Consider the following 27107-nt stretch of genomic DNA (forward strand, 5'->3'; position numbering starts at 1 on the left):
TAGGTTGAATCAAGTACTTTTAATGAACTTATATCACAAGTAAATTCTAGCGTTCATTTGATCTTTAATGGTGAAAAGCTACTCAACATCTTGATTATGTTTTACTGTAGTAGCAGGAGAGATACAGCCTGAGCAAAAATAAGGCCCTACCCTTGAGTTGTTCTGATGTGACTCAACCAATAGGGTTGTCTTCTTGGCAGTGAGGATGAATACTCACAGATACCCTGTCCCCTATGTCCTATCATAACCCTACAGATCTCATGCTGGATAGATGCCCTTCCTTGGTACCAAATCCTTAAAAGGAAAGAACCAGGCTTTCCAAATTAACAATGAAATTATCCTTAAAAACCAAGAATTGGAGCAGGGACCTTTTTGTGAATGACGGTGCTCTGTGACTTTGGGGGATCTCGTTCTCATTAGCAGAAAGAAAGATAAAAAGGGAGGAGTAAGATCAGATTGGAATATTTTATTAAAAAGAATTTTTAAAATATAAGCCGCTAGACTGGTGGGGGTGGGGTCTACAAGGCTGCCTGAGATCGGATGTGGCAAAACCATACATACAACTGGGCTGCTCTGAGAGGAAGTGGAGCACAGTGGTTTTGAGCAGAGCTCTGGAGTCATACAGACCTGCTCAAGACTCCTGGTGTTGGCACTCACCTGCAGTCTGACCTAAGATTTGTCACATCAGCAGGCTGAGCCTGGTTCCTCGTGCAAGATGTACTTACTAGTGTGCTTACTAGTGTCGACATCTACACACACCATGTGGTAAGATAATGCACACTCAAGTGCTTAGCGCAGTGCCTGGACATCCGGGCACTCCGTGAACTTTAACCATTAGGATGCTTTGGGCTTTCTCATTGCTCAGCCTCAGTTCATCACACTAGATTCTGCTGCCCCATTCAGATAGTCAGTATTAAGTAAGACCGAATGGGATGAATTACTCAAGCACTCAAATCAATTCTTTAATATAAACAAGAGCATACTTAATGTTGCTACTTAGAATAGCTAAGGATCAACATACAATAGTCTACCAAATGGTACCATGAGTTTTGAAATGCAAGAAACATATGCCTGAACCTAGGCAGGCAAAACAAATATACACACACATAGAACATACACTGCATGGACTCCAACAAAATGACCTATTTTCACTTCTTACCCCCTAGGCTAGCAAGGATCTGCTTCCTTCTCATAACCACCTGGCACCATAGCAACCCAATTCTTGTCTCTCTTTCCAAGTCAGCTCAACACAACCTTGTTTAGCGACGGTTCCTCCCCTGTGCTGGACCCTGGGGATACTAAGATGCAGAGGAGTTCCCTCTGCCTTCAAGAACTCACAGTCTAGCAGGGAAGACAGACACTAATTGGCCTCAAGTTCTGCCAGGTCTCTGGGGAGGGCTTATACATGGATTCCTGTTCTCAAGTGTGAGCATACCCAGAGGGAGCCTTTGAGCTTGGTTCCTGCCAATAGGCAGAGGGCTTATTATCTGTGCATGTGCCCGGGTGAAGGCAAAGCCATTTGAGTGCCGTCTCTGACTTCCCCTTCTTCCTCCCCTTCCACTGTGGAATCACCTCCTCTTCCTTCACTTAGCATCAGGTACCTGGGCCCTCCCATTTTCAGACAACCCTCCCACCTCCCTTCGACAAGAAAAAAATGAAAAGCCTGGGGACAGCCAATCTTAGGGAGTAGAAATTCATTCCTGCTAACATGTTAAATACCCCTTTACCCTAAAGCCTGTCCCCGAAAAAACACCTGAATGAGTGATTTTAAATTGTTTGTATGTTGGAGGTGCCTGGGTGGCTCAGTTGGTTAAGTATCTGACTCTTGATTTCAGCTTAGGTCATGATCAGCTCAGTCATGATCAGGTTGTGAGACCGAACCAGCATCAGGCTCTGCACTGAGCATGGAGCCTGCTTGGGATTCTCTCTCTCCTTCTCTCTCTCTCTCTAAAAAAAAATAAAAAATAAAAATACTGTTTGTATGTTGGAGGAGAGGGTCAGAATCAACAGGGAAATCAGAGGAGAGCTGTGCTCATCTTCCCTGCCTGGTCAGCTTTCAAGCACTCCAACCCTCTGGACACGCAGTGCAGAGAGCTGAATATAGGTGCTCTCAAGCCAGGCACACAGGAGACACAGGTGACGACAAGCCACAAGACTGGATGACTGGGGATGTCTGGGTGAAGGCAGACCAGGGAACTCCGGTCTCCAGAGACTAAGCTCCAGGTCCTGGGCCTTTCCTGGATGTGAATGAGAGAAGAGAAGGAGAAAGGAATCTGGGGACGAGTACAAACCTGATTTTGGTACTGAGCATAGCCGCAGAGGACTGAGCACATAAGGAAACCAGAAGGTTAGGTTGGGTATGCCAATATAAGTTAATCACAGTCATTTATGTCAACTCTCTTACCGTTTGTATGCAGTGGCCATGTTGTACTAAAACAATGGTGTACTTTAACAAACGTGGTTAGGTGAGCAAATGATATACCTGGGTGTCTGCAGTCACAAGTTCTCTCTCAAGTTACATAGACCTCTATTCCCAACTTCAACAGCTGAATGAGATCATTGCTTTTAAGCCATTAGATAGAATGGGGAGTGGGGGTGGGGTGGGAAAGTATCCTCCTGTATTCAGTACTTCCCCTGATAACTTTTTATTATCGTAACAATTGCTGTGCAGTTTGTCTGTTCCCTATGCTTGGATTCTGCAAATTTTTTTTTTTCACATGGGTGCTTCATATTCATGAAATAGTAAAAATTATAAGTTCCTCCATTTTTCCCCTGACCCACATGCACATATAGGTCAACACCTTCCCAATTGCTTGGATTGGGTCCTAAAATTAATACATGATGTTGCCATGCCACCTCAGGTTAGCACTCAAATAACGAATTTGCAAAATTACCAGGTTAGTACTCAACGAATTTGCAAAATTACCATCACACGGAAATTTGGGCCTGCTCTTCTTCCCAAGACCTACAGCCAGCTAGGAACCGTGGTGTTGGAAGAAGCAGGCACCAGTTCCTGAAACGAAAGTGTGATTTCCTCACTTCTGCTCCATGTGAGCCGTCTGATTCCCTACCTGGAAGGTTTTCCTCCCACCTATTTTGGCAAATGAGGGAGGAATGCTTAGTGCATAACTGGAGTTCTTTGGGTGAAAGGTAGTATCATAAATAAGAAATGCTTTTTTTATATAATTACAGAGAAATCGAGTGACAGCTACTTCAAATGTTAATTTTTAATTAGGCAGTATTGAAGAATCTTATGTTATTGAACTGTATTTTATACACAATGCTGAGTAACAGGTGGATGGAAAATTAATCACAAGGATAAGGTTATGGTCACTTCAAAATTTGATTACCTGGTAATATCCAGCAGGCAAGTGGTGTTAACAAAATTACTACTTCAGGTGAAAACACTACAGACCTTTGGCAGAGCCCCATAGGATTACAATTGTGTGTGGGAGCACGTAGGGAAAGACTTTCCAAACGTAAAAACTAATTATATACAAGAGATATACATTTTACTATTATTTAAATACAATGTGTCTTTAAATATGGAATTCTTTGAAAAACTCACTTCATTGTCCAAAATTATGGAGGCTATTTTGGCTTTTTAATCGAAGATAGAGTCTTCATTATAGGACCTTCTATTTGGACTGGGCAAGCGGTCCATTTCTAGAGTGTATTTCATAAAAACAGCCAGTGGCCAAGTCTCATCAACAACTGTATCCGAAAGGAAGTGCTGTGCAGTATGTATCTAGAAAGAGCATCAGTCCTGGCCGGCTTGTCTGCTCTCCCTGTCCCTTTAGTCTTTGGGGTGAGTAAATGAGTGTGGGCGAAGTCTCCGGGAAGTTAGAAAATCTTGCACTCATTAATGGAGAAGAACCTCCTTCTGTTGCGTCTCCTGGCTTGGTTGACAGCAGTTCGGACAGCACACTCAAATACCTGCTGAACCCCTCGGTTGCTAAGGGCTGAGCACTCTAGATAGCCCTTTGCTCTCACTTCCTGGGCCAGTTTCTTTCCTTCTATGGCATTGACGCAGGAGGCCCTGTGGGGCCCCATCTCGCGCTGGTCAGTCTGAGTAGCCACCACCAGCACAGGTGTGCAGGGCAAGTTGCTCCTGATTTCACCAATCCACTTGTTCTTCAGGTTCAGGAAAGAGGTATGGTTGGCTACAGAATAGCACATCAGTACCACGTCTGCCTGCTGGTAGGACAGGGGACGGATGCTTCTGAAGGCATCGTTGCCCGCTGTGTCCCAAAGGCCCAGGCTTATCTGGATGCCATCCATGAAGACGTCCACACCTGTGTTCTCATACACCGTGGGCTTGTAGGCCTCTGGGAAGGTCTCTGAAGTGAAGCGCACCAGCAGAGAAGTTTTCCCCACAGCAGAATCTCCCACCAACACACACTTGATGGAACTCAGCATCTTCCCAGCCTGGATTCTGGGTTACAAGTTCAGAATCCCAAGTAAAAGGGCCCTCAGTGGGCTGTTGAAGCAAATGCCATTCAACACAAGGAATGAAAACCAGATGGGGTTTCTCAGGACCCCTGACAGCAATTCTCCTCGTCCATCCGAGGGAGACACAATCTACGTTGAAAACCTTCAACGGCTAGTCTTCAACTGCAACGGAGAAAACAAGGGGGGGGGGGGTGGAGGGAATTGAGTCTTTCTTTTTCCCTTTTCAATGACGGGGAACTTCCTCATTGGCAAACTGATTAAACACGCCCACCTCCGTGTAGCCAGTCCAACCCACTGTCCACTCACTCTTCCCTTTGGCAAGAAAAGCTGGGCACGTACCCCAGCACAGACACCCACACCCCACCCAGTAAGAAGCAGAAGCTGATTTTATCTCTAAATCAGGCTAATGATAAAAATACCAGCAACTGCTCCGATATCAACACGAAAAAGACCTCAATAGCAACCTGATGTGTGAATGTGGCGTCTTCAAACAGCTCTCTTTTGGCTTCTGCTCCAAGAAGTGGAGAAGGCAGCAGACAGCAGCTTCAGTTTCTAATGGACCCCAGCCACTTCGGGAACTGCAAGAAAAAGAAATGTAATGAGTGACAATGTAGGCACTTCTCTTCATTTATTGATTAATCCACCAGTCCTTGGTTTACGTGGGAATTCATGCTGAGGTCAGAGAAAAGAAATCCACCAGAACTCTAAAATTTTGCTGTGGTTTTTCTTTTCAGGTTTTGTCAAAAACTGGCTACAGATGTAATAGAGAGAGCACTGTCCTTGGCGTTTTCTGCATCTGAAATCAAGCTCCATAACCAATACGACGACATAGCTTTGAGCATGTGACTTCATCTCCAAGCCTCTGTGTACACATCTGCAAGAATGTGATAAACTGAGGAACCACTTCTCAGAGATGTGGTGAGGATTAAATTAGTTCTTTCTTTCCAACGTTTCGAAACAGCTACGTATGCACCAGGAACCACTGGGCCCTAGTCATATAAAATAACTGGCTTAAAAGCAAACATATTCAGTGCCTGTCTCTTAAACAGGACTGTACAAATATGACAGCATCTGAATTTCGAGAAAGGGTCAAATAAATTCTCATTCACTGCAGGTGTAAGAGCTCCAGACAATGAGATCAGCTTTGGAGACAGTGTCCCTTCCGCTCAGGGACATCATCACAGGACAGACCAGCTTCAGACGAAGGAAAAATCTTTCAGACCAAAATTCAGAGTAAAGGTTATTAATGCAATATGGGCTTATAACCTCCCCCACAGGCTGTCTTCCTGACTTGTTATGTGTAAAGCAATGTAAAACAGACCCACAGGTCTGCTTCAAAATGTAACTTTTTTTTTTAATTTTTTTTTACATTTATTTATTTTTGAGAAACAGAGTGAGACAAAGCTTGAGCGGGGGAGGGGCAGAGAGAGGAGACACAGAATCTGAAGCAGGCTCCAGGCTCTGAGCAAGCGGTCAGCACAGAGCCTGATGCAGGGCTCGAACCCACGAACTGTGAGATCATGACCGGAGCCAAAGTCGGACGCTCAACCGACTGAGCCACCCAGGCGCCCCAAAACATAATTTTTTAAAAAATCACTCCTCTAAATCCTGACATTCCCTTCCGGGAAATTTTTGTTCTTATCAACCCGTAGTTTCTGTTTGTTTAATTAGACATAACAGCATTTGCAAATAAGTTAATCAAATACATAATTCACATGATTTTCACATTTTCACTTTTTTAACGATATGTGAGCTGGGTGACCTTGGCCAAATTACTTAAACTCTCAGAGTCCTGGTTTCTTCATAAAAATGAGAATAAGAAAATTACCTCTTCATGAAATTATTGTGAGTATGCAGCTTGTGGAGAGGCTGTCTTAGCATAGAACCTGGCATGTGGGACCTATAGGGAACCATCATGTTATGTATTTCCACTACAATTTATTTAAAATGCCAAATATTGAATGTCTGTGGCATGGGGGCTGGGATGTCAAATGTTCAGCTGGACTCTGTCTGAAGACTCACACTGGGTCACTCATGCACTATGGTCCTTGACCTCTTTGTCACCAGACCTTTGAGCAAAGTCTCCCCTGGGGGGCTCTCTGTCAGGTCTCAGACCTTAGCTCTTTAGAACTATAGATGACTTAAATATACACGTTTGTGATCCTCTCATTACTTGGTCCAGAGCCAAGACCTTTTAAGACATTTTTGAGTTTCATTTTGATGCCAATGAAGCAGAACTGGAGCTAGGAAAAAATGTGCATGTGTCAGGCTTTTGGTTATTAAATAAAATCTTTCTGATAGATTGATTGAGTAAAAGCCAAATTTCCTAAGCAAGTATCTGCAAAAAGAAGTAGATCTGCAAAAAGAAGTAGATGAGGCGAAATTGAATCCGAGCTCCCAACTGACCACCCATGCAACAACCTTAGCAGCGTTTCTTAATGTCCCTCAGCCTCCATTTCCTCCTCTGAAAATTGTTGTAATAATATCTACATCATGGGGTTGCTGAAAGAATTAAGTGTGCTTAGATGTATACACTCCTTAGCACAGAGCAGGACTCCTGGGTGGAGGTTGAGTGTCTGACTCCGGATTTTGACTCAGGTCATGATATCACAGTTTATGAGATTGAGCCCCACCTTGGGCTTTGTGCTAATTGCAAGGAACCTGTTGGGATTCTCTCTTTCCTTCTCTCTCTGCTCCTCCCCTACTTGAGCTTTCTCTCTCTCTCTCTCTCAAAATAAATAAATAAGCATTTGAAAGAATCCTTAGCAAATGTAAACATATTATATGTACATAGTCAACACATAGCAAACATACAATAAGTAGTCCTTACTACTAATAGCATTGTTAAATAATAATTACTAAATGTAATGCTAAACAAAATTAATTATAAGTGAGGAATTTGAAGTGGCACTATAGAGTTTTCTCTGCCAAAGAGTGCCCTGTGTATCTTATACCAAGCCATCGTGACCAAAAAGAGGGGGATTTCTTCTTGTAGCATGAAAACAAAAATATCATGTGAACCAAGAAATTCCTGTCTGAGCTGTTCCACCTAGCAAGAGTCAGTGACCTTCATTCTTAGCCAGTTCTAACACCCCGAGGCACATCAAATCAGTTCTCAGGGCCTCAGTTTCCCAAATTATAAAGTAATTTGACAAAATTAGCTTTCTCTGTGGTTCTATTAGAACGGAGGCCACGAGGGAAAATGTTATTACCTGCCTCGGTGAAAACAAGAACGTAAACCTCTGTATTACTCCATAGCAGTAAAGGCAGATGATAAACTTTGATGACACATGTAGCCTTCAGCAGATGGCTAAATATGGAGCTGGGAGAGGGGAGGGGAGGGGCTCCAGTCCATGTTAGAGCAATACCCTATATAGACATGAGAGATCATCTCCAGTCGGCGTGTCACATGTACCCACAAAAGAGCCGTTGTGGGTCCCATAGTCAGTGTGGAAGGCTGATGGGCTTGATTTCAGTGGAATTTCTCCCTTTAGGAGAAACTAATGGACCTGTAGGTGAAAAATAGATGTGGGTTTCAGTGGTACTGCACAAGTGGCCAACCGGCAGGGATGACCCGCTTATGTGTCCCTCCACACAGAAGAGTAACTGAGAGCGAATTCAGATGGCATCCTGAGTAATGCCACCAAGTGACCCTTTGAGGACTTAAGTCGCACTGGAATCCACGACCTTTTAATCTCAGAAGCTCTCAGTTCTCAGTAACTTGATTTTTGCCCCCTTTCTCTTTTTTTTCACCATTTTCACAGAAAGTACACCTTCCACAGGCCCGGATGTTCACACATACAGAGGAAAGAGGGGAGTGAGGCTTCCCCTTGCAAGGGCAACAGTGGAAGGATCTTCTGTCTACTGCAGCAAAAGAACAAAAGCAGACAAAAAGGAGGGCCTAGGGACGAGGTGTCCTAATTCGCCTCATCTCCTGGAAAGCTGAGGGACATCCAGTAGGAAATCCTGGTTTCACTTGGGCCTCAATTCCCATCCCAACTAACGGGTACCTGCTCTTCCTTACTGATCTTTCTTCGGACAAACTTAGTGCGTCTCTATTTGCCTGCGAAGACCTGCCCCTCACTCACCCCCCAGCTCCCACCTCTTCTTGAAAACGGTTTCTGATGATCTGACCTACTGCTGGATCAGGAGTTCCCCTCTGTCTTCTCATAATCTGTCCCCATGAACCTCTCACGTAACCGTCGTCACACCCCGATAAAGAAGTTGGTCCTCTTACGCTTATCCCTCCTCTATAAAACCAGAATAAGATCTGCCTGACCTTCCCTGCAGGAAGCTGATATGCATCAGGTGGAAATTATAACAACACAGCAACAATTCGTGCTTGTACTTCTACACAACTGTGCATTTAGAAGTCTTCTCTCCTTTATTCTGTGAGACAGCCCCTTAGAACAACAGAGCACTAGATAAAACTAAGGTGAAATCAGGACCATTATTAACTAATGCCAACTTCTAGGTTATCTGGGCTTGGATTGATGCGGCTTACTTCAAAATGCTGATGGAATCATCAACTATCTTTTTTGCCAAATGTGAACCAGGGCTGCCATCAGCCAAGAATGGCCTGTCAATTACAGAGAATACGTCTAAATGTCATCCTCCTCAAAAGAGCTTTGGGCAAAGGACCTGCTCTAGCGGCAGCCAATTCATTCATTAAGGAAATTGATTCTACCACGAATCTAACACACTTAGGTGATTAAGAAAGCATCATGTTCTTCAGCAACACATCTCCTGCCAGGGCCTTCCATCAGCGGCCCATCTCTGCCTAGCAGGGACACCACAGCAAGAACAGGCCTTGCCCTGTATGGGTGAACCCACAGAGAGCTCCTCATCTGGTAACGGGGCTGTGTGCTTCATTTCCTTTCTTTTCCTTGGCAGGGGTGGGGGATGGGGGGCTCAATTCAAAAAATCTTAAGCAACTTAATAGAAAAAAAAGTGTAATTATCTCTAAGTTTTATCACTCCAAATTCTTACTCATTGTCTAATAAATATACACTCGTATCTATGTCTTCTAAACATTTTCTCACATTTTTTTAAAATGTTGATTTTCAATATAGTCTACACACTTGCCAGGTTTTAGCTAAATTACTTCCCATTGTTTCAACAATTCATAATTGCACTGCCATTTCTCCGTTGTTAGCAGAGCCTTTGATTTAGTTCCCCAGTATTTCACTATAACTCACATCTGTGCTTTTTTTTTTTTTTTAATGTTTATTTATTTGAGAGAGAGAGAGACAGAGTGCAAGCAGGGCAGGGGCAGAGAGAGAGGGAGACACAGAATCTGAAACAGGCTCCAGGCTCCGAGTTGGCAGTACAGAGCCCCATGCGGGGCTCGAACCCACTAGCTGTGGGTCATGACCCGAGCCGAAGTCGGACATTTAACCTACTGAGCCACCCAGGTGCCCCGCATCTGTCCTATTTTACATATAAAAAGTATATATGCACATATACATATATATAAGTTACTTTTACATGGGATGATTTCTTAGGAGATATATTCACAAACATGGTATTACTGGGTCATTGGGTCATTTCGTGGCTTTTATTTACATTATTGAACATCTTTCAGGGACCGTACCAAGCAATTTGTATTGTTGATTAGTTGTTCTATTCATTTAAAAAATTTTTGTTTGGGGTTTCCTGTGTGGCAGGCACCATAGTACGTCCCAAGAGCACCCCGGTAAACAAGATCGTTGCTGTCTGCACAGAGATTCATGTTTCACAACCGTAGAGACTTGTCCACAGCCACACAGCAAGCACACGGCAGAGGCAAAGTGAGCCCTAGCTAGAGTCTGACTCCAAGCCACAGCAGCTCCACGTGTCACCCTTCACCCATAATTCCGACCAGCCTGAGCCAAAGGATCTCAGATAAAACTATGCTTTCTACAAAACCCAGTTTCAGGACACTTTTCTTTAGCCACTTCTTCCAATCAGATCCCTATTCTCATCCTACAAATGAACCAGTTTGGTATTTTACAAGTGTGCTGTGTTTTGATTTGGAAGCTAGTTGCCCAAGTGTGTTCACTTTGTGAAAATTCATCAAGCTGTAGATCTACAGTGTGTTCATTTCTCTGTATGTAGATTAAACTTCAAGAAAAAGTATATTTTAAAATAAGGTTACTGCCTTTGCAATGAACATCTTTTCAAGTAGTATTTTATCTTAAGTCTTATCTTGCGAGAGTTCGTTTCACTCATTCTCAGCCCTGCGTTAGTAATTCCCCTTGGCATGTTTCTAATTGCTACAAATAATGATTAAATTCCCCTTAAAAATCACAGAAGAAAATTGTTTTTTTTTTTTAAGATTTTATTTTTAAGTAATCTCTACACCCAATGTAAGCTCAAACTTACAACCTCAAGATCAAGAATTGCATGCTCTACCGACTGAGCCAGCCAGGCACCCCTCGGTTTATTTTGATACAAAGATCATCTGTCTCAAATGGATTTTGTTCTGAAACTTTGCTTGCAAGATGCTGGTTTGCAAGGTTTTTTTTTAAAGCTTATTTATTTATTTTGAGAGAAAGAAAGAGAGAGCAAGGGAGGGGCAGAGAGAAGGAGAGAGAGAATCTCAAGCAGACTCTGTACTGTCAACATGGAGCCCAATGTGGGGCTCTATCCCATGAACCACGAGATCATAACCTGAGCCAAAATCAGGAGTCAGACGCTTAACTGACTGAGCCGCCACCCAGGCACCTGGTTTGCAACTTTTAACACTTGTTCTCCAAAGTCAAGTTTCTAAGCAGTATTTACGTGTCTAAGCCTAAACCCTATTCCATCTCACCATAACTGAGTTACAACGGAGCACCACCAAGCACTGAGACTTCCCATTATCTCAGTGCCCTGAGCCTCAAAGCCTCTGAGCCAAGAGCCCTGCTCCTCTGATCCTCAGGCCAAGCAGGGAGCATGGCACCCTTCCTCTCCTCTGTTCCAGCCACCCTGCCCAGACTGGTCTCTTCCATCCCCAGGAGCACAATAATCAGATTGCCACCACTGGTCTAGAGTTCTCAGCTTGATCCAAGTAAAGCACAAGGCCAGCCAGCCAGCCAGCTGCCCAGAGCACCATTAGGGAACACCAAAACCTCATCTCAAAACCACAGTGGTGGGAAAATGTAGTTAATGGCTTTTCTCAAAGTAATAGAAGGCATATTCTGAAAAACTGCTTGGAACTCGGTGTGCAATCCACATGGGGCGCACTCAAAGAAGGTCACATGCTCTCCTAATGTCTAAGGAACGTGAATTTCGTTTACCAAAGGACTCATATTTTCTCAATTGGGCATGCATGTTTGGGGCCCAGTTTGAATTGTTTGAGGAAAGAGTGAGCAAAGAGGCAGATACATGCATATGTAACCACCTATGATGTAATGTTGCCTTCAAACAAGACTGTCAAACTATGGCTCCCCTACAGGTCAAACCCACCATCTGTTTTTGTATGACCCATGAATTAAGAATGGTTTTTACATTTTTTAATGATTAAAAAAAATCAAAAGATTATTTCATGACATGTGAAAATTATATGAAAATCAAACTTAAGTGTCCATAAATAACATTTTATTGGAACACAGTCATGCTCTTTCATTTATGTATGGTCTATGACTGCTCTCTTGCTACAACATAAAGTTGCAACAGAGACCTTATGGCTCACAAGGCCTAAATTATTTATATTCGGTCCTTTGCTATAAAGAGAGGCAGTCCAGAGTAAGAAGAGAGCAAGACAAGTAAGAAGAAGAAGAAGAAGACTCTGGGGTCAGGCAAGCTTGAGTTTGGCTCCAACATCTGACACTTACTGCGTGGCTTAGGGGAAATTACTTAACTTCTCTGAGCTTTAGTTCCTTTCTCAAGAGAGGCAGTATAGCATAATGACTAAGAGTATGGATTTGGGAAACATATTGCCTCCCGGCTCCACTATCTACTGGCTGTGTGATCTCATGAAAGTTACTTAATCCCTCTAAGCCTTAGTTTCTTCAATTGTAAATAGGCAACAATGAGAGTATCTACCTAACAAAGGTTGTCGTATGGGATTAAATGGGTTAGTGAAGGCAAAGCACACAACATGGTACCTGGCACAGAGTGAGTATTATAGAAGTATCTACTGTTAGAGTTATTGACCTAGGAGGGTTGTTGTAAGATTATTATAACTAGTATACATCATGAGCCTAAAACAGTGCCTGGAACAAAATAAGCACTCACAAATAGTAACTGCTGTGATGATGTTGATATGAACCAGTTCAATAAAACCCAGAAGAAGGAGCAATTAATTCTCTGGAGGTGGGAGAAAAGAGTGGTGAGAATGTTTCAAAGGTGACGTCTGATGTGTAGGATGAATAAGATTTTGACAAAGAAGAAGAAAGGGCATGGGAAGGAAGGAGGGAAGCACGTACAAAGGCCCAGCAGCATGAAAGTACATGTCTGGTTTGGGGAAGTGGAAAGTAGTTCCAGGAGGCTGCCCTGTGGGTTGCTAGGTGGGGAGAGAGGAGAGGACAGCAGAGGGAATTATGGGAAATGCTCCTGTATTTGTTTTCATATAATCCAAAATTGTTTCAGGCCTGTCAGCATCAACAGCATGTACTATGAGCTCTATAGCCAACTAAAATCCCTGGGGCTTTTTGCACATATACTCTTACTAATCCATTCTCTTTTGATTTAAATAGTACCTATTCACTAGACTTGAGTACCCATTATGTGTCGGGCATTGTGCCATACAATGAGGCAGATTCTAAATTGAATAACACACATTCCTTGCCCTCACAAAACTTGGAATCTAAAGGCAGTACAAGCCATAAACCTCAACAGTGCCTAAAGAAGGGCCAGATGCCAACAAAGGAAAAAGTGCTGCTTACAATGGGCAGGAATCCAGAAAGGCTTTGTAGAGGCCAGGATATTAGAACATGACCCTTGAAACAATTGAGTTGAGATGCACAAAGATGAAAGAGAAAGAGAAACATGACCAGTGAAAGAAAGAAACTTCCGGCATGTAGAGCTAGGAGGCCAGAAAGGAGGAGAGACACCCCGGCACATCCCTGAGGCAGAACTGACACACCCAGGCCCATAGTGAGAAGACTCTGAAGCCCCAGGCCTGGGGGCCTGGGAGGAAGCCATTGGCAAACAGGTCTCTGAGACCAGGAAGAGTTCGGTATTTCAGATGATGGTGCCTGCTGATAAGCCAGAGAGATTTCCAGAGAGCCCAGGGGGCTGTGGCCACATGACAAGGGATGAGAACGACTGGGAAGGGAACAAGTGATGGCAGAAGAATAGTTCTTACACTTCCATGAACTTTGGGGTGAAATATTCAGTTACACACATGTTCTTGTCTACGTAGTTTATAATGGAGGAGAATTACGTAGGAACAGGCGGTTCTTGGATGAATAAGCTAATTCATCAATATCCTTTAAAATAGCAGTGTGCAAGTATGTTGACTGGCCAAGGAAAAGTCTTCCTAAGTTGAATGGGGCGGGGTGGGGGGGGGGTGGGAAGCAGATTTAAAAACGGTATATACAGCATGATTCCACAGGTATGAAAATTCCAGTACACTATATAACAACATGGTAAGGTGGATTGTCTGCAGTCCTAGGATTGTAGGACTCTCATTTTCTGGTCCTTACTTATGTGCACCGTAAAACATTTCTGCAATATGCTGGTGTTACTTGAGCAATTTTGAAGTGTTTTGTATGTATGACTTTGGTGTTTGTTTGTTTGTTAAGTTTATTTATTTATTCTGAGATAGAGGTAGAGAGAGAGAGAGAAGGAGAAAATTAATCTCAAACAGGCTCCACACTATCAGCACAGAACCCGACGCAGGGCTCTATCTCACAGACTGTGAGATCATGACCTAAACCTAAATAAAGAGTCAGATGCTTAACTGACTGAGCCACCTAGGCGCCCCTATATGGTTTTGTTTTTTACATTTGGCTTGGAAGGGAAAGAAAAGGCTGATCTGAGTTCCCTTGAGGCTATAGAGAATTTCTCTGAGTCCCCATCAGCGTCCAAAGACAAAACTTTTCTCTATCTAGACAGTTTAAATTGTTTAACATTACTTCTAGGAATGGCTTCTGGTTCCTTTTTAAAGGTCTATCTTGGAGAGAAGACAAGCAAAACTGAGTAATTCAACCTTCTCTCACTGTCTCAAGCCTATCTCTCTTCTTGCTCATGAGAGTTTTTAAGTCCTTTTTTCTGTTTTTTATATGTTCAAAGAAGGTTGAATATGGCCTGGGTATTAGAGGACATTAAGGAACTACTGCTAATTTTGTTAGGCGATAATCATATTGTGGTCATACATATTTTTAAAGTCCTTATCTGACAGGTGAATTGAATATGTTGTCTGGGATTTTAGACTATTCCATAAAAGACAACAACAACAAGAAGTAAGGATGATGGATGAAATAAGAGTGGGAAAATGTTGACAGCTGTTGAATGATGGTTACATGGCAGGTGTGTTAGTCTATTTTCTCTACGTTAACGTATTTTCAAAAATTTTATGATGAAAGTTTTAAACGGTGGAATCTTTTATTTTCTATAGCATTTTGTCCAAGCTGTAGTTTTATTCTCATCTTTAGTTACAGAGAAAATGCAAAAAAAGTATCACCCAAAATTAAAAAGTACAGTTTATGCTACAATGGCTTTTTCAAGTATTTTAAAGAATGTTGGTGCATCGAATAACAAGTGACCTAAAGGTAGACAGAGCAAAGTCTTGGAGCCCGCCTCCCTTTGGGATGGATCTAGAGGAGGAAAAGCCATGGTCCTGGATTAGGATTCCCAGGCAAGTCTTTAAAAGGAAAATGTTAGCTTCAAGTACAAGCTCTACCTGCATCTCAATATATCATCTCTGTCCCTGAGAAGTAAGGGCAACTTCTGGAAAATACTCTACCCAAAGGATACTCTTGAAGTTACTTTGAGATTACCTGAAGTCTTAACTTTCTAAACAGCGTAATTACAGTCTCTGACTTGCTTTGGTCTTCCTTACCCCAATTCTGCAGAATTAGCTCTTTGCAAAAAAGCAAAAAAGTCATAATGAAAATTTGAAAGAAACTCAAGAGTGAAAATGTATTACCCACACAAAACCAGATCCCAAACCAAAGTGACTCTGAGAGTCAGGGAGACCATCTGCCCTGGGAGTCTTTTTTGTCTGCAAAGGTGAGGGGGCAGGCAATGGGAAGTTTATGCTTTAAGATGTTATGTTCTCCCCTTGGACCTAAAGTAGCTCTCTTTCGGATGTTTACTTACTGTGAAAATATGAATTCTGCATGACATCTGGATAGACCTCCACCAAGCCCAAGACCTCCCAGCTCTAAAGCAGCATCTATGATGAAGAAAACCATCACACCCCAGGGTTTCCCCAGCACCCCAGTGCCGGCACCTCCACTACCGTTAACTGAACACACATAGCCACGCCATGGGTGGTGACCAGCAGCTCTTTTTCTTTGCTGATCCAATCAGACTGGAGATGGCCTCACTCTAACTTCTCTCCTCATTTTCTCTGGATCGTTTCTGTAGGCCGTTTTTTTTGTTTTGTTTTGTTTTCTGAGTAGTACATACACATTCTAGAACATTTCAAAATACTGAATAATCTAAAAGACCCAAAGGAGAAAAGGAAAAAAACCAACTGCCAACTAGAACCAAAAGCTACACGATATTAGCGTACCTTTTCCTGTTTCTTTTTTTCAGTGCATCTTTTTTTTTCTTCTGAAACTAATGCCATACTTTATATGGAGCTTAGTATCTTGCTTTTTAAATTTAATATCTACATCATAAATATTTCCTGTATCATTAAGATTCTCCAAACATATTTTAATGACTACATAATGTTTCATTATATGAATGTAGCATTGCTTATTTAATCAATTGCCTGTTGTTAGACGTTTAAACTGCTTCTGATTTTTACTGTAATAACACTGGGTGAACATTCTAAAAATAAATTTGTATAAATACACAATTATTTCTTCAGTATAAATAGATATGAGTGCAACTACTGAAACGAAAGAGAAAAAATCAGCCAATGAAACTCCATAAGCAGTGTATGAGAGTATTCATTTCATCACACTACCAACTGCCACTGGGCATAGCATTGGCCGATTTGATTTGTTCTCATTTGCATTTCATATATGACCAGTGAAAATAAAAATTCGCTCATGTGTTTGTTGACCACTTATACTTTTTCTTCTAGAAGTCGTCTGTTTTACCAACTTCTCTAGCAACGTAGCCATTATTTCTTAACCATGTCTTAAAATCTCTTTAGATATTAATCCTTTTGATTAAGTAAACTTGCAAACTTTTTAAAATATATTTTGTGCCCATGTATTCTGGGAATTCCCCTAAATTCCTGGCACTCCCCCATCATTGGGCAACCACTAAACAAAATGTAAAGTAACATATCCCCTGATGGATAAAGAAACTTAGCATGATTAGATGCTCAAAAGGTCATCTAGTTCAACCCACTCATTTCCCCCATGAGGAAGCCAAGGCCGAGAACAGTGGTTTAGCCCCTGGTGGCTGACTCGAGGCCCGGAAACTTGGATCAGCTGACTCAGCACTGTTTCAGTTCACACATATATATGATGTCTGCATTTTACAGCCCATACTTAATTTCCTTAATATTAAAAAAAAAAATTTTAATGTTTATTTTTGAGAGACAGAGACACAGAGCACGAGGGGCAGAGAGAGAGACACACACACAGAATCTGAAACAGGCTCCAGGCTCTGAGCTGTAGCACAGAGCCCAATGTGGGATTTGAACCTAGGAACTGTGAAATGATGACCTGAGCCGAAGTCGGACGCTTAACGGACAGAGACACTCGTGCACCCCAGTATTTTAAATGCAAAGTGCATATAGATGGCTTATAGATAGATATTCCAAATCAGTGGCTTTTTACTCAACATATAGCTCCCGGTTTTAATATAAACATCCTTTTTAAACAGATGTTCCCCCATGGGGCGCCTGGGTGGCGCAGTCGGTTAAGCGTCCGACTTCAGCCAGGTCACGATCTCGCGGTCCGTGAGTTCGAGCCCCGCGTCGGGCTCTGGGCTGATGGCTCAGAGCCTGGAGCCTGTTTCCGATTCTGTGTCTCCCTCTCTCTCTGCCCCTCCCCCGTTCATGCTGTGTCTCTGTCTCAAAAATAAATAAACGTTGAAAAAAAAAAATTTTTTTTAAATAAACAGATGTTCCCCTTCTCATTAACTTCCTTCGAGATAGATCATCTCTCTTTAGGGGCAACCACTAATTCTAATTCTCTAGAATTAGGATAAACCCTTAACTTACAAATTGCTAAAACTATAAAAGAAGTCAAGGTATTTTGTTCTGAGTATTTAGCCAAGAGCATGGAATGAAGTGAAGATGATTTAGTTTCAGGTTCAACAGAAGAAATTGCTGATTTTTAATTGTTTGCAAAGAGGTGAGATTGCAGTCAGGGTCTCAGATTCTCATCCCCATTGCTGATTAGCAGTATCCTTAGGCAAATCACATAACCAGAACAACAAAATATGGATGTTGATGCATAGTTCCTAGGATTTTTAAGGTGATTAAAAAGAATCTACCTCCCGTGCTTAGTGGGGTGTCTGACTCTTTGTAGAAAAGGATACCGATAAATACTCATGTGGTACTTAACAACAGCCAGACACTATTTGACATGCTTTATGAAAATTAGCCCATCAATCATGAGACAACACTATATGGTTAATACCTTTGTTCTCACATTTTACAGCTGGGGAAACCGAGGCACAGAGAAACAAAGTAATTTGCCCAAGATGACAAGCTAGTAAGGAGGGCTGCAGGCACTGGAACCTGGTGGTCTGGCCTCTGAGCCCACTCATAGTGCTGTGTACTTCCCCTCCCACTGCCTCTAATTTGGGGTAAGCCTACCTACCACTGCAATTTTGATGAAACAAAGCAATCTTCTATGGTCTGAATGTTTGTGCCTCCCTATAATTCATATACTGAAACCTAAACCCCAAGGTGATGGTATTAGGAAGTAGAGACTTTGGAGGTGATAGATCATGAGGTTGGGGCCCTCATGAATGGATTAATGCCCTTATAAAAGAGACCCCAGAGAGTTCCCTCACCCCTTCCACCATGTGAGGACACAGTGAGACGGTGCTCTCTATGAGCCAGGAATCAGGACCTCACCAGACACCAAACCTGCTACCCCGGGGATCTTGGACTTCCAGGCCTCCAAAACTGCAAGAAATAAAATACTGCGGTATTTTGTCACAGCAGCCTAAACAGACTAAGACATAATCCTAAAATAAAGGTAAAAGAGGAGGAGAAATAGCTGGCAAAACACTTTTCAGCTGGTAAATGACTTCTTTCTTACTACAATCCTCATTTCTAACAACATTTGAAAGATTTCTCCCTTAAGCGGGCATTCTCACCATTGGGAGATGTGCCAAAGAGCGATACCTTTGTGGAGGACGACCTGACAGGATCCAGTGCCTGCTCAGGCTATTCGTCATGTGAGGCTGATCCCTTTTTAACCTCTCTAGTCTATATGACAAAATTGGTGTCAGTAATAATGTGTAAGAGTTAGGAACAATCATTATTTTCTTGATCCATTCTTCAGCTTTAACACAAGTAACAATTCAAAGAAAAACCTATTTCAATTTTTAAATTATTCAAATGCAGTGAAGTGTTTCATGTATGAAGTAAAACTTGCATTTATTTTTTTAATGTTTATTTATTTTTGACAGAGAGAGAGAGAGAGTGAGCAGGAGAGGGGCAGAGAAAGAAAGAGAGGGAGAGAGAGAGAGAGAGAGAGAGAGAGAGAGAGAGAGAGAGACTCCCAAGCAGGCTCCGTGCTGTCAGCACAGAGCCTGGTGCAGGGCTCAGTCCTACAAACCATGAAACCATGAGATCAGGACCGGAGCCGAAATCAAGAGTTGGACGTTCAACTTACTGAGCCACCCAGGTGCCCCTAAAACTTGCACTTCTTGATCAAAAATATTATACTTTGCAGTTTGTGCTCTGCCTCACTGCTTTAAATTTAAACACAAAACTCCAAGAGATCACACAGAATGACACAATTGAAGTAAGCCAAGTACTATTTCAGAGTCTCTGTAATCATTGTGCAATCATTCTTTATTCCTCGTCTACTATGTAAACTCAGGATTACGTAGTGCCATAAAAGTGAGAATCGCAATCTGCCTAATGGACTCCATACACACCCCTAAGAACTTACTCTGACTCTATCACTGCCAGCGCATCATGATAATTAAGTTCAGACCTACACTGGTTTTATTGCTGTTTTTAAATTCTCTACAGGTGATGATCTCCCTTATTACCTGCCCCTGGGGTAGAGCCCTTCCACCACCCTGCCTTTGGTATGCCCTGCCACTAGCTACCAAAATTTTAAACACATATACCTTTGAACCTGGCAATTCCAATTCTTTAAATACATTATCCTGTTGTACCTATACAAGTAGTCAAGACGTATGTGCAAGAACTTGCATTGATGCATTATTCATAACAGCAAGAAAAGAACTGGGAATAACTGAACAGTCAATCAAAAGGCAGTGGTTAAGTTAATTCTGCCATATCCATGCAGCACAATCCAATACAGCATTAAAAAGAATTAGGTCATCCTGTATGTATTGAGAAGGAGGCCTATGATACATTCGTAACTGAAAAAAGCAGTTGAAAAATTTGGTAAAGGGTCCCATTTATGCAGAAAAGTAAATGTACAAGCTTGTTCTGGTGCCCCTAAATGCCCAGAATGCTCAGAAGGGCATTGGTCCAGGCAGTGACAAGGTATCTGTGCAACAAGGAGCAAACCCCGGCTTGCCATGAATTCTCAGCTCCTGTTATACATGACCCTCTATCGACAAAGAGCAGCTATTCCTTAATTATCTAAGGGAGAAAAGGAACAAAGAGGAATAACCTAAGAACACAAGTTTGTATAGCTTTTCCAAAGTGTTTTAAATCCCCTTTTGTAATACAGATGCATGCACTCTTATATGAATTATATTGCAGACATAATATATAATAGCAGGATTAAATATCTCCCTAGATGCTCAAGTTCTGATCAAGGACTTACAGACAATGGGAGAAACAAGCTTATAATGACCCTGAAACTGTCAGGATACTCCAGAGCAAAATTCTTTTTCACCTGTTCAATTCATCATTTATGCATATATGATGTTCTATTAACATTAAGTTCCAAATTCACAGAAGTCTGAAAGAAATGACAGGATATCTGCCTTTAATTGCCTTTAAACTGGCTACTTTTAAAGAGCCTACTGGGGCCAAAGATAATAAAGAAAATGTTAATATCGTTTAGGCCTAGAGGTTTTTTTAAAAAAACTTTTTTCTTACTTAGTTAATAACGTCTCTGACCCTCCCTTTTTTTTCTCTATAGAAGAAATGACTTCATGGAAAAAGGTAATGTGTTAGCCATGCAAAGGCAGAATGCTATGGCTGTGCTTCATCATAATAAGGTCCCATAAAACTGAGACCTTAGAGAATAAAATCCTACATTAGAGAGAAAAGAAGCAACATCCTGCATACAAACGACCTCATGCTCAGCTTCATCCCATAGAAAAATTAAAACTTAAGTGGACAAGTGCTATAATAAAGGTAAATTCAAAATGCCAAGAGAGACTGAGGACAGAGCACTTACATCCTCGAGGGTGGTGGGGATGGAGGGAATGGAGAGGAGTGACATTTGAAATGGTCTTGGAGGAGGCAAAGAAAATAGGATGGGAAGACCTGAACCACACAGAGGAAGTAGCTGGTGCCCAGTTATGCATGTGGGAGAAAAGTCTGTGCATTTGGAATGTAGACAGTTGACTTTTGTGGCTGAAACACAGGTGGGAGGTGAGGTGAGGAGGGACCCTGGGGCCAATTTACTCCACATTAAGTATAAAATAACCTCCATCCAGCCGTCTCTCTCTCTCTCTCATTACCTTTTTCCTTGTCACTATCACCATGTCCCCTAGCCATTTCTGTAATCTCTCCAGACTACGTAGCATCCCCCAAACTCTTCCTGCCTTCCCTGCCTCAATAACCTTAAGCATCCTGTTCTCATCTCCTAAAATATGATCTCTCTTGTTCTGACTTTTCCTGGTCAAGTTCTACCTGACCCAGAGCCCACCTCAAATACCACCTCTCCATAAAGGCTTCCAGAAACTCCCACTAAGCATTAGCTTTTCCCTTATTTGAGCTCACATATCATCTTTAAATGTGTTTACATTTTACTTTTTTGAACAGTTAATACATGCCTGTAGTAAAATTCAAAGAGTACAAAAGTGAAAAATATGTCTCCCTCCTATGCCTGCCCTCCATGGCCCTGGGCCATTTTCCCAGAGGCAACCAGTGTATTACGTTTTTCATGCATTTTTCCAAAACTATTAAATTATGACAGGTATTCACCTGCACACATGCATGAATGCATATGTGTAATTATTCTATAGACACATTCTTTTTTTAATATGCAAACTACAGTCTACTATACTATACTCCCTGTTGCTCTTCTCACCCAATAATATATCATGAAACTTTGTCCTTATCAGCAGGTTTTGAGTTGCCTGATTCTTAATACCTTTAGTAGAGGACTAAGCAGTTCTTCCTCAGCTATGGATCAATCTGAAGACATAAGTGTATACTAAATATAAATGGAGAATCAGTGTGGGGATTTAGACTTTTTCTCACTGTGTTGTATGTAGAGGCTGCTTGCAGCAGACAGAGCCCTGGACTATGAGTCAGGCTCAAATCCTGGCTGTACCACTAACTATGCGACCTTGCTCACACCAGCTAGTGTCTCCAGACTTCAGCTTCTTTCATCTGTAAAATTAGGCATTGGACTTAAAATGGGCCTCACCAGTACTCATATTTCACGTGTCTATGAAAGCACTGATAACATATGGTGCTTGGAGAGCAGATGTTACCAGAGAAGAAGACAAAGGGGCAGAAAGCTCAAAGTTCTTGCCATGATGATCTTTCCCTGTTTCCAGGATTTTCCTTTTATGTTGCTTTGCTCGTCCTTCCTTCTCTACCCTCCAACCTTGACCCAGAGGCATGCACGCTCATAAGGCCTCTCAGCATGGGCACATCGGCCAAGCTAAGCACAAAGGGCCCCAATTATCTGATTTCAGGACCATGTTCAGCAGCAACTATCTTGGATTCACACAAAATACAAACAGAATTTGAACCTCTTTTCCTGGAAATATGTCCCAGGAAAATTTAGAGTTCACTGACCTAGTTTGTGACAGAAAGAACTTGCAAACACTGAGTGCCTTAGAGAGTTTTCAGAGACTGGAGAGAGCACCCAGACCATTTACAGACCTCAGCAGCAGAACAACTAGGTGTCCAGGGTGGCCAAAGGCCCAAAGGCGAGGGTCATTTGAGCCCCCCAAAACTCCCTCAGTTCTCTAAGTTATCCTCAGGGCTTTCCTGAACAAAACGAAAACAAAATGTCCCTCCCAAATGTCCATACCAAGGACAAAAATTCTCAAGCCTTATAAAAGCATTCCCTAGAACCTTCAAAAAATCAAACACTGAGGACCAGATGTCCATGGAGGAGCAACTAGTACAAGTCCTAGCAGGGAGAGAGATGCTGGAAAATCATCTGCTCTTGGCAAGGGACTTGCAGCTCTTTCTAGACCATCCATGGTTCCTACCTGGAGTTCAATGTTCACCCTTTGTGACAACTCTCGTGTCTATACACATCTATCATCGACGTCTTTGAAACCAAAAGGCATGATCCTAAATCTGTTTCTAGCAGTAGGGACTTTCAGAAAACACACTGATTTCTTATTTCTGCTCATTTTTGCCCTCATTTGTTTCTACTTGTTAAATATATGACAACTTGTCACATAGAATAACTTATCAAAGGGGGAGGGGAAAGGCATACATTCTTATGATCGAGTTCCTTACTATTTTAGAAAATACTTAATATGGAAAAAGGCATATGACAACATTGTTACATTTTTTAAAAAGTAAGTTCAAAACACTATGTGCAGCATGACCTTGATTTTTCAATAAAAATAGAATGAAAAGTAATTAACTATATCAAGATGTTAACAATATTCTTATTGGTGCAATTGTAGATTTTTTCCCCTTTTTTTGTGCTTATCTGTAGTTTCCAAATTTCTTTCACAAACATATATTGCTTCTGTCACAACAACAAGGAGGTGTAAAATTAGCTCATGATCCTTTGTAAAAGAAAATATAAATGTGTCCTGCAGTTCCTTCCTGGGTAGAAGTAGCATTTGCTAGTATCACTGGATAGTCACTTTTAAGAAAGTGTGACACAGGATCAGGATCAACCTTGGATTAATGAAATGATCAAAATACAGAAAGTCAATTAGCCAAGATTTTCTCTCTCGACAGTACACATATGAGCACTGCCTAAGTACAATTCTCAAACATGCTTGTTTTCTGTTTCCATGGATGACCAACCATTTTCTTTCTGATTACTATCTCTTCATATAAATCCAGCTCCTTAGGAGATGATCCTCTAGTCACCTTCATGTACTAGGTTACCCTAGTCTTGTCTTAGTAGTACAAACCCACCTGAAATTAGTTTCAGGAGACAATAGTAAGACACTGAAAGGAACCACTCTGGAAATCATCATTCGCCATCCTTTTTAAATCCGTAATCCCAAAGTCAACTGAAATGCACCAGAAGGTAATCCCCTAACCTCATTTCCATCTTCCTCTAACTACCTCTTCTTTTGCACATTGTGTGATATCTTGTAACACAAATAGTATGCAGACACCCATCAGAAAGCTTCCTTCTACTTCATCACCCTACAAGTGCTTACCTGGTAAGAATACATTTGAAACCCTCCCAGTGAACTCTTCAGTGTTCCATATCCCATGAAGCTTTACTAGACTGTCCCAAGGGGTGTGTGTGTGTGTATGTGTGTGTGTGTGTGTAATCAGGAATCAAGAAGGACACTCACACTCGCTATTTTTCTAAAATATGATCCCAAGAAACTTCACTATCATAGAGTCAACCATCAGTGGATAAACCATGTACCCCTCCTTTTTGTATCACTGGGCATATAATGAGATGAGGGCTCCCCTTATCTATCACATGAAAAGTCTGTATCTCATCTTATCTCTTTAATGATATTCTCCTGCCTGAATTCCAGTGTCACTGTGACTCATGCACAGAACTGAGTATTCTGGATGCTTCATTTTGAAGGACTGTAGTTCAGAAGCATCTGATAAGATCCCCAGAGCACAACTTTCAATCTGGGAGACTGAAGACACAGCTCAGGGGAACCTTTCCCACAGGAAGATGGCAAAGGAAGTAGCTCCCCAACCTATAGCAGCAGCTGTCATCCCTGCTGATAAGAATCCCCTGCAAAAACATCAACCCTCAGGATTTCCAGCAAGCTGGCACAGGAGGCATCCAGCATGTTCTCTTCAAGAAACAGTCTTACCAGAAGGTACTTACCTACTTGGGGTGACATGACATCAGGGTGATGAGAAGTCCCCTCCCTACTAAAACATCTCTCCCACCATTGGAACAGCCCTTTCTTTAGAAGCTTGGTGCTTTGGTAAAATGTGAATATCCTTGGAAGGTAAAGCCCTTTTTACCATTTCCACATTTATATGAATGTGTTTCCAGTCTCATTGTCTCCTCAAAGCCAGTTTTGATTGGAAGAAGAGGAAGTTTTACAAGACACAAAAACTGCATATAAAGAAAGGTAAGACATTGGAAGATACATATTATTGGGCATAAATCCCATTTTCTGGGTCTTACCCATCTAAGTCTGGACACCTCCTAAATCAGAATAACACTGGTGGCTTACTAGTTTTCTATATTGTCGGTGGATGGGTAATCTGAAGGGTCATTGATCTGAATTCTCAATAATATCATTCATGTGTTCATTCCTTTAATATGTACTGCCCTCCAACTGTGTGCTGGGCACCATACTAGATGTTACACAGGGAACAACATGTGCTGAGGAATTCTAATCCATCCCAAAGTCAAGTGTCCAATGTATGGAAGAGGATCACCTGAAATAATAATACTGATCATGAGTAAGGAGTTAAGGAAGCATTTGGTGTTTATTTGCTGTGTTTGTTATCCACCCACAACACTGTAACATACCATTAGCCCTGGGACATATCGTTATTCACAATTTGTAGAGAAAGCAATCAAGGTGCAGGGAGGTAAGGTCAGTGATCCCCATATTTGATCATCATCACAATTACCCTGAGAGGTTGTTTTAAATGTTTCTCTCGGACCTTCATGAGGATATTCTCATTCAGTAGGTCTGGGAAGAACCGGAGAAACTATTTTTAAAACGCTAGATGACTCAGAAGCACAGTCAGATTGGAGAAATGCTGTACCACAGCTAAACACAGCTTCCTCAGATTGCTAGCTTTTCATTTGACCTTCACAATCTAGGAAGTAAGGATTATTATGTTATTATCTCCAGTTACATATGAATCAGCTTCAACACACAAAACACAATCAACCCAAAAGACAAAATCCCTCTCCATTTTCTTTCTTTTTCATCTATTATAAACAAAGCAATAGAACTATCATAATTGGCCATCTTATAAACAATCATTTATGACATCCCTATTTACAAAACCTCTTTTGGTTTTTCCATCTACATAAGAGCAATATAACAACTTACTGTCAGCCTAATAGAATTACCCCAATACATCAACCAATGTGTTTCTTCATCAGTTCATTTGTGTGACTAAAAATAATGAATATTAAAGATACTTCGGGGGCGCCTGGGTGACTCGGTCGGTTAAGCGTCCGACTTCGGCTCAGGTCATGATCTCATGGTCCGGGAGTTCGAGCCCCGTGTCGGGCTCTGTGCTGACAGCTCAGAGCCTGGAGCCTGTTTCAGATTCTGTGTCTCCCTCTCTCTCTGCCCCTCCCCTGTTCATGCTCTGTCTCTCTCTGTCTCAAAAATAAATAAACGTTAAAAAAAAATTTTTAAAAAAAGATACTTCAGAGGCATAATACCTGTATAATGGATGAACTCTGCTTGCATACTGAATTATATAAACCAATTGTTAAAAGGTATTTTTAAGACAATCAGGGAAATATGATTATAAATTGGGTTTTAGAAAATTCCAAAGGATTACTACTAATTTTGTTAGGTGGAATAATGACAGCATTGTAGTGTAAGAAAATACTCTTGATTTTAGAGATGCATACCATAGGTGGGGAAAGTGACATGATGTCTGAGATTTACTTTAAACTACATCAGCAAAGAGGGGAAAGAGGATGAAACAAATATGGCAGTATCTTAACAATTGTTGAATTTGGGTGATTGGCATAGGGACTCTTAGATGTATTTAAATTTTTATAACAAAATAGGATAACTTAAAAAAAAAAACATTTTCATTCCCCTAATGTGCCATTCTTCCCTCCAAAAGGTAAAGTCTCAATGCCTATTAAAACATCTTCTCAGGGGTGCCTGGGTGGTTCAGTCAGTTGGATGCTTAACTCCAACTGACTGAGATCATGACCTCATAATTTAAGGGTTCAAGCCCCAAGTCAGGCTCTGTGCTGATAGTGTGGAACCTGCTTGGGATTCTTTCTCTCCCCCACCCCACCACTGCCCCTCCCCTGCTTGCACATGCCTGCATACACATATGGGCTCTCTCTCAAAAATAAATAAACTTTAAAAAATAACATTAAAAAAAATCTTTTTTAAAAATTTATTTATTTTGAGAGAGAGAA

General features: G+C 41.6%; 1 protein-coding gene and 1 long non-coding RNA gene across 8 annotated transcripts in view; one reads left to right on the forward strand and one right to left on the reverse strand.

Annotated features, from left to right (window-relative positions):
* Positions 1–3209: 3209 nt before the first annotated feature.
* Positions 3210–27107, reverse strand: part of RHOH (ras homolog family member H) — a 44793-nt gene continuing 20895 nt past the window's right edge. For 2 of the 7 annotated variants that reach the window (XM_045474964.1, XM_045474968.1), the window contains exons 2-3: positions 4917–5030; positions 3210–4614 (exon numbers count right to left, since the gene is read on the reverse strand). In XM_045474964.1, coding sequence (XP_045330920.1) covers positions 3844–4419 — 576 coding nt within the window. In that variant the 5' untranslated portion in view covers positions 4420–4614; positions 4917–5030 and the 3' untranslated portion in view covers positions 3210–3843. Of the gene's footprint in view, positions 4615–4916; positions 5031–7664; positions 8185–24848; positions 24868–27107 lie in introns of those variants that run through there. The other 5 variants (XM_045474966.1, XM_045474969.1, XM_045474965.1 and 2 more) reach the window with 5 other exon arrangements.
* Positions 4632–9472, forward strand: LOC123596492. Its single transcript, XR_006711686.1, has 3 exons — positions 4632–5062; positions 5187–5370; positions 8217–9472. It is a non-coding gene; the product is annotated as an uncharacterized LOC123596492 (long non-coding RNA).

This window comes from Leopardus geoffroyi, chromosome B1 (assembly GCF_018350155.1).
Source record: "Leopardus geoffroyi isolate Oge1 chromosome B1, O.geoffroyi_Oge1_pat1.0, whole genome shotgun sequence".
NCBI classification, from domain to species: domain Eukaryota; kingdom Metazoa; phylum Chordata; class Mammalia; order Carnivora; family Felidae; genus Leopardus; species Leopardus geoffroyi.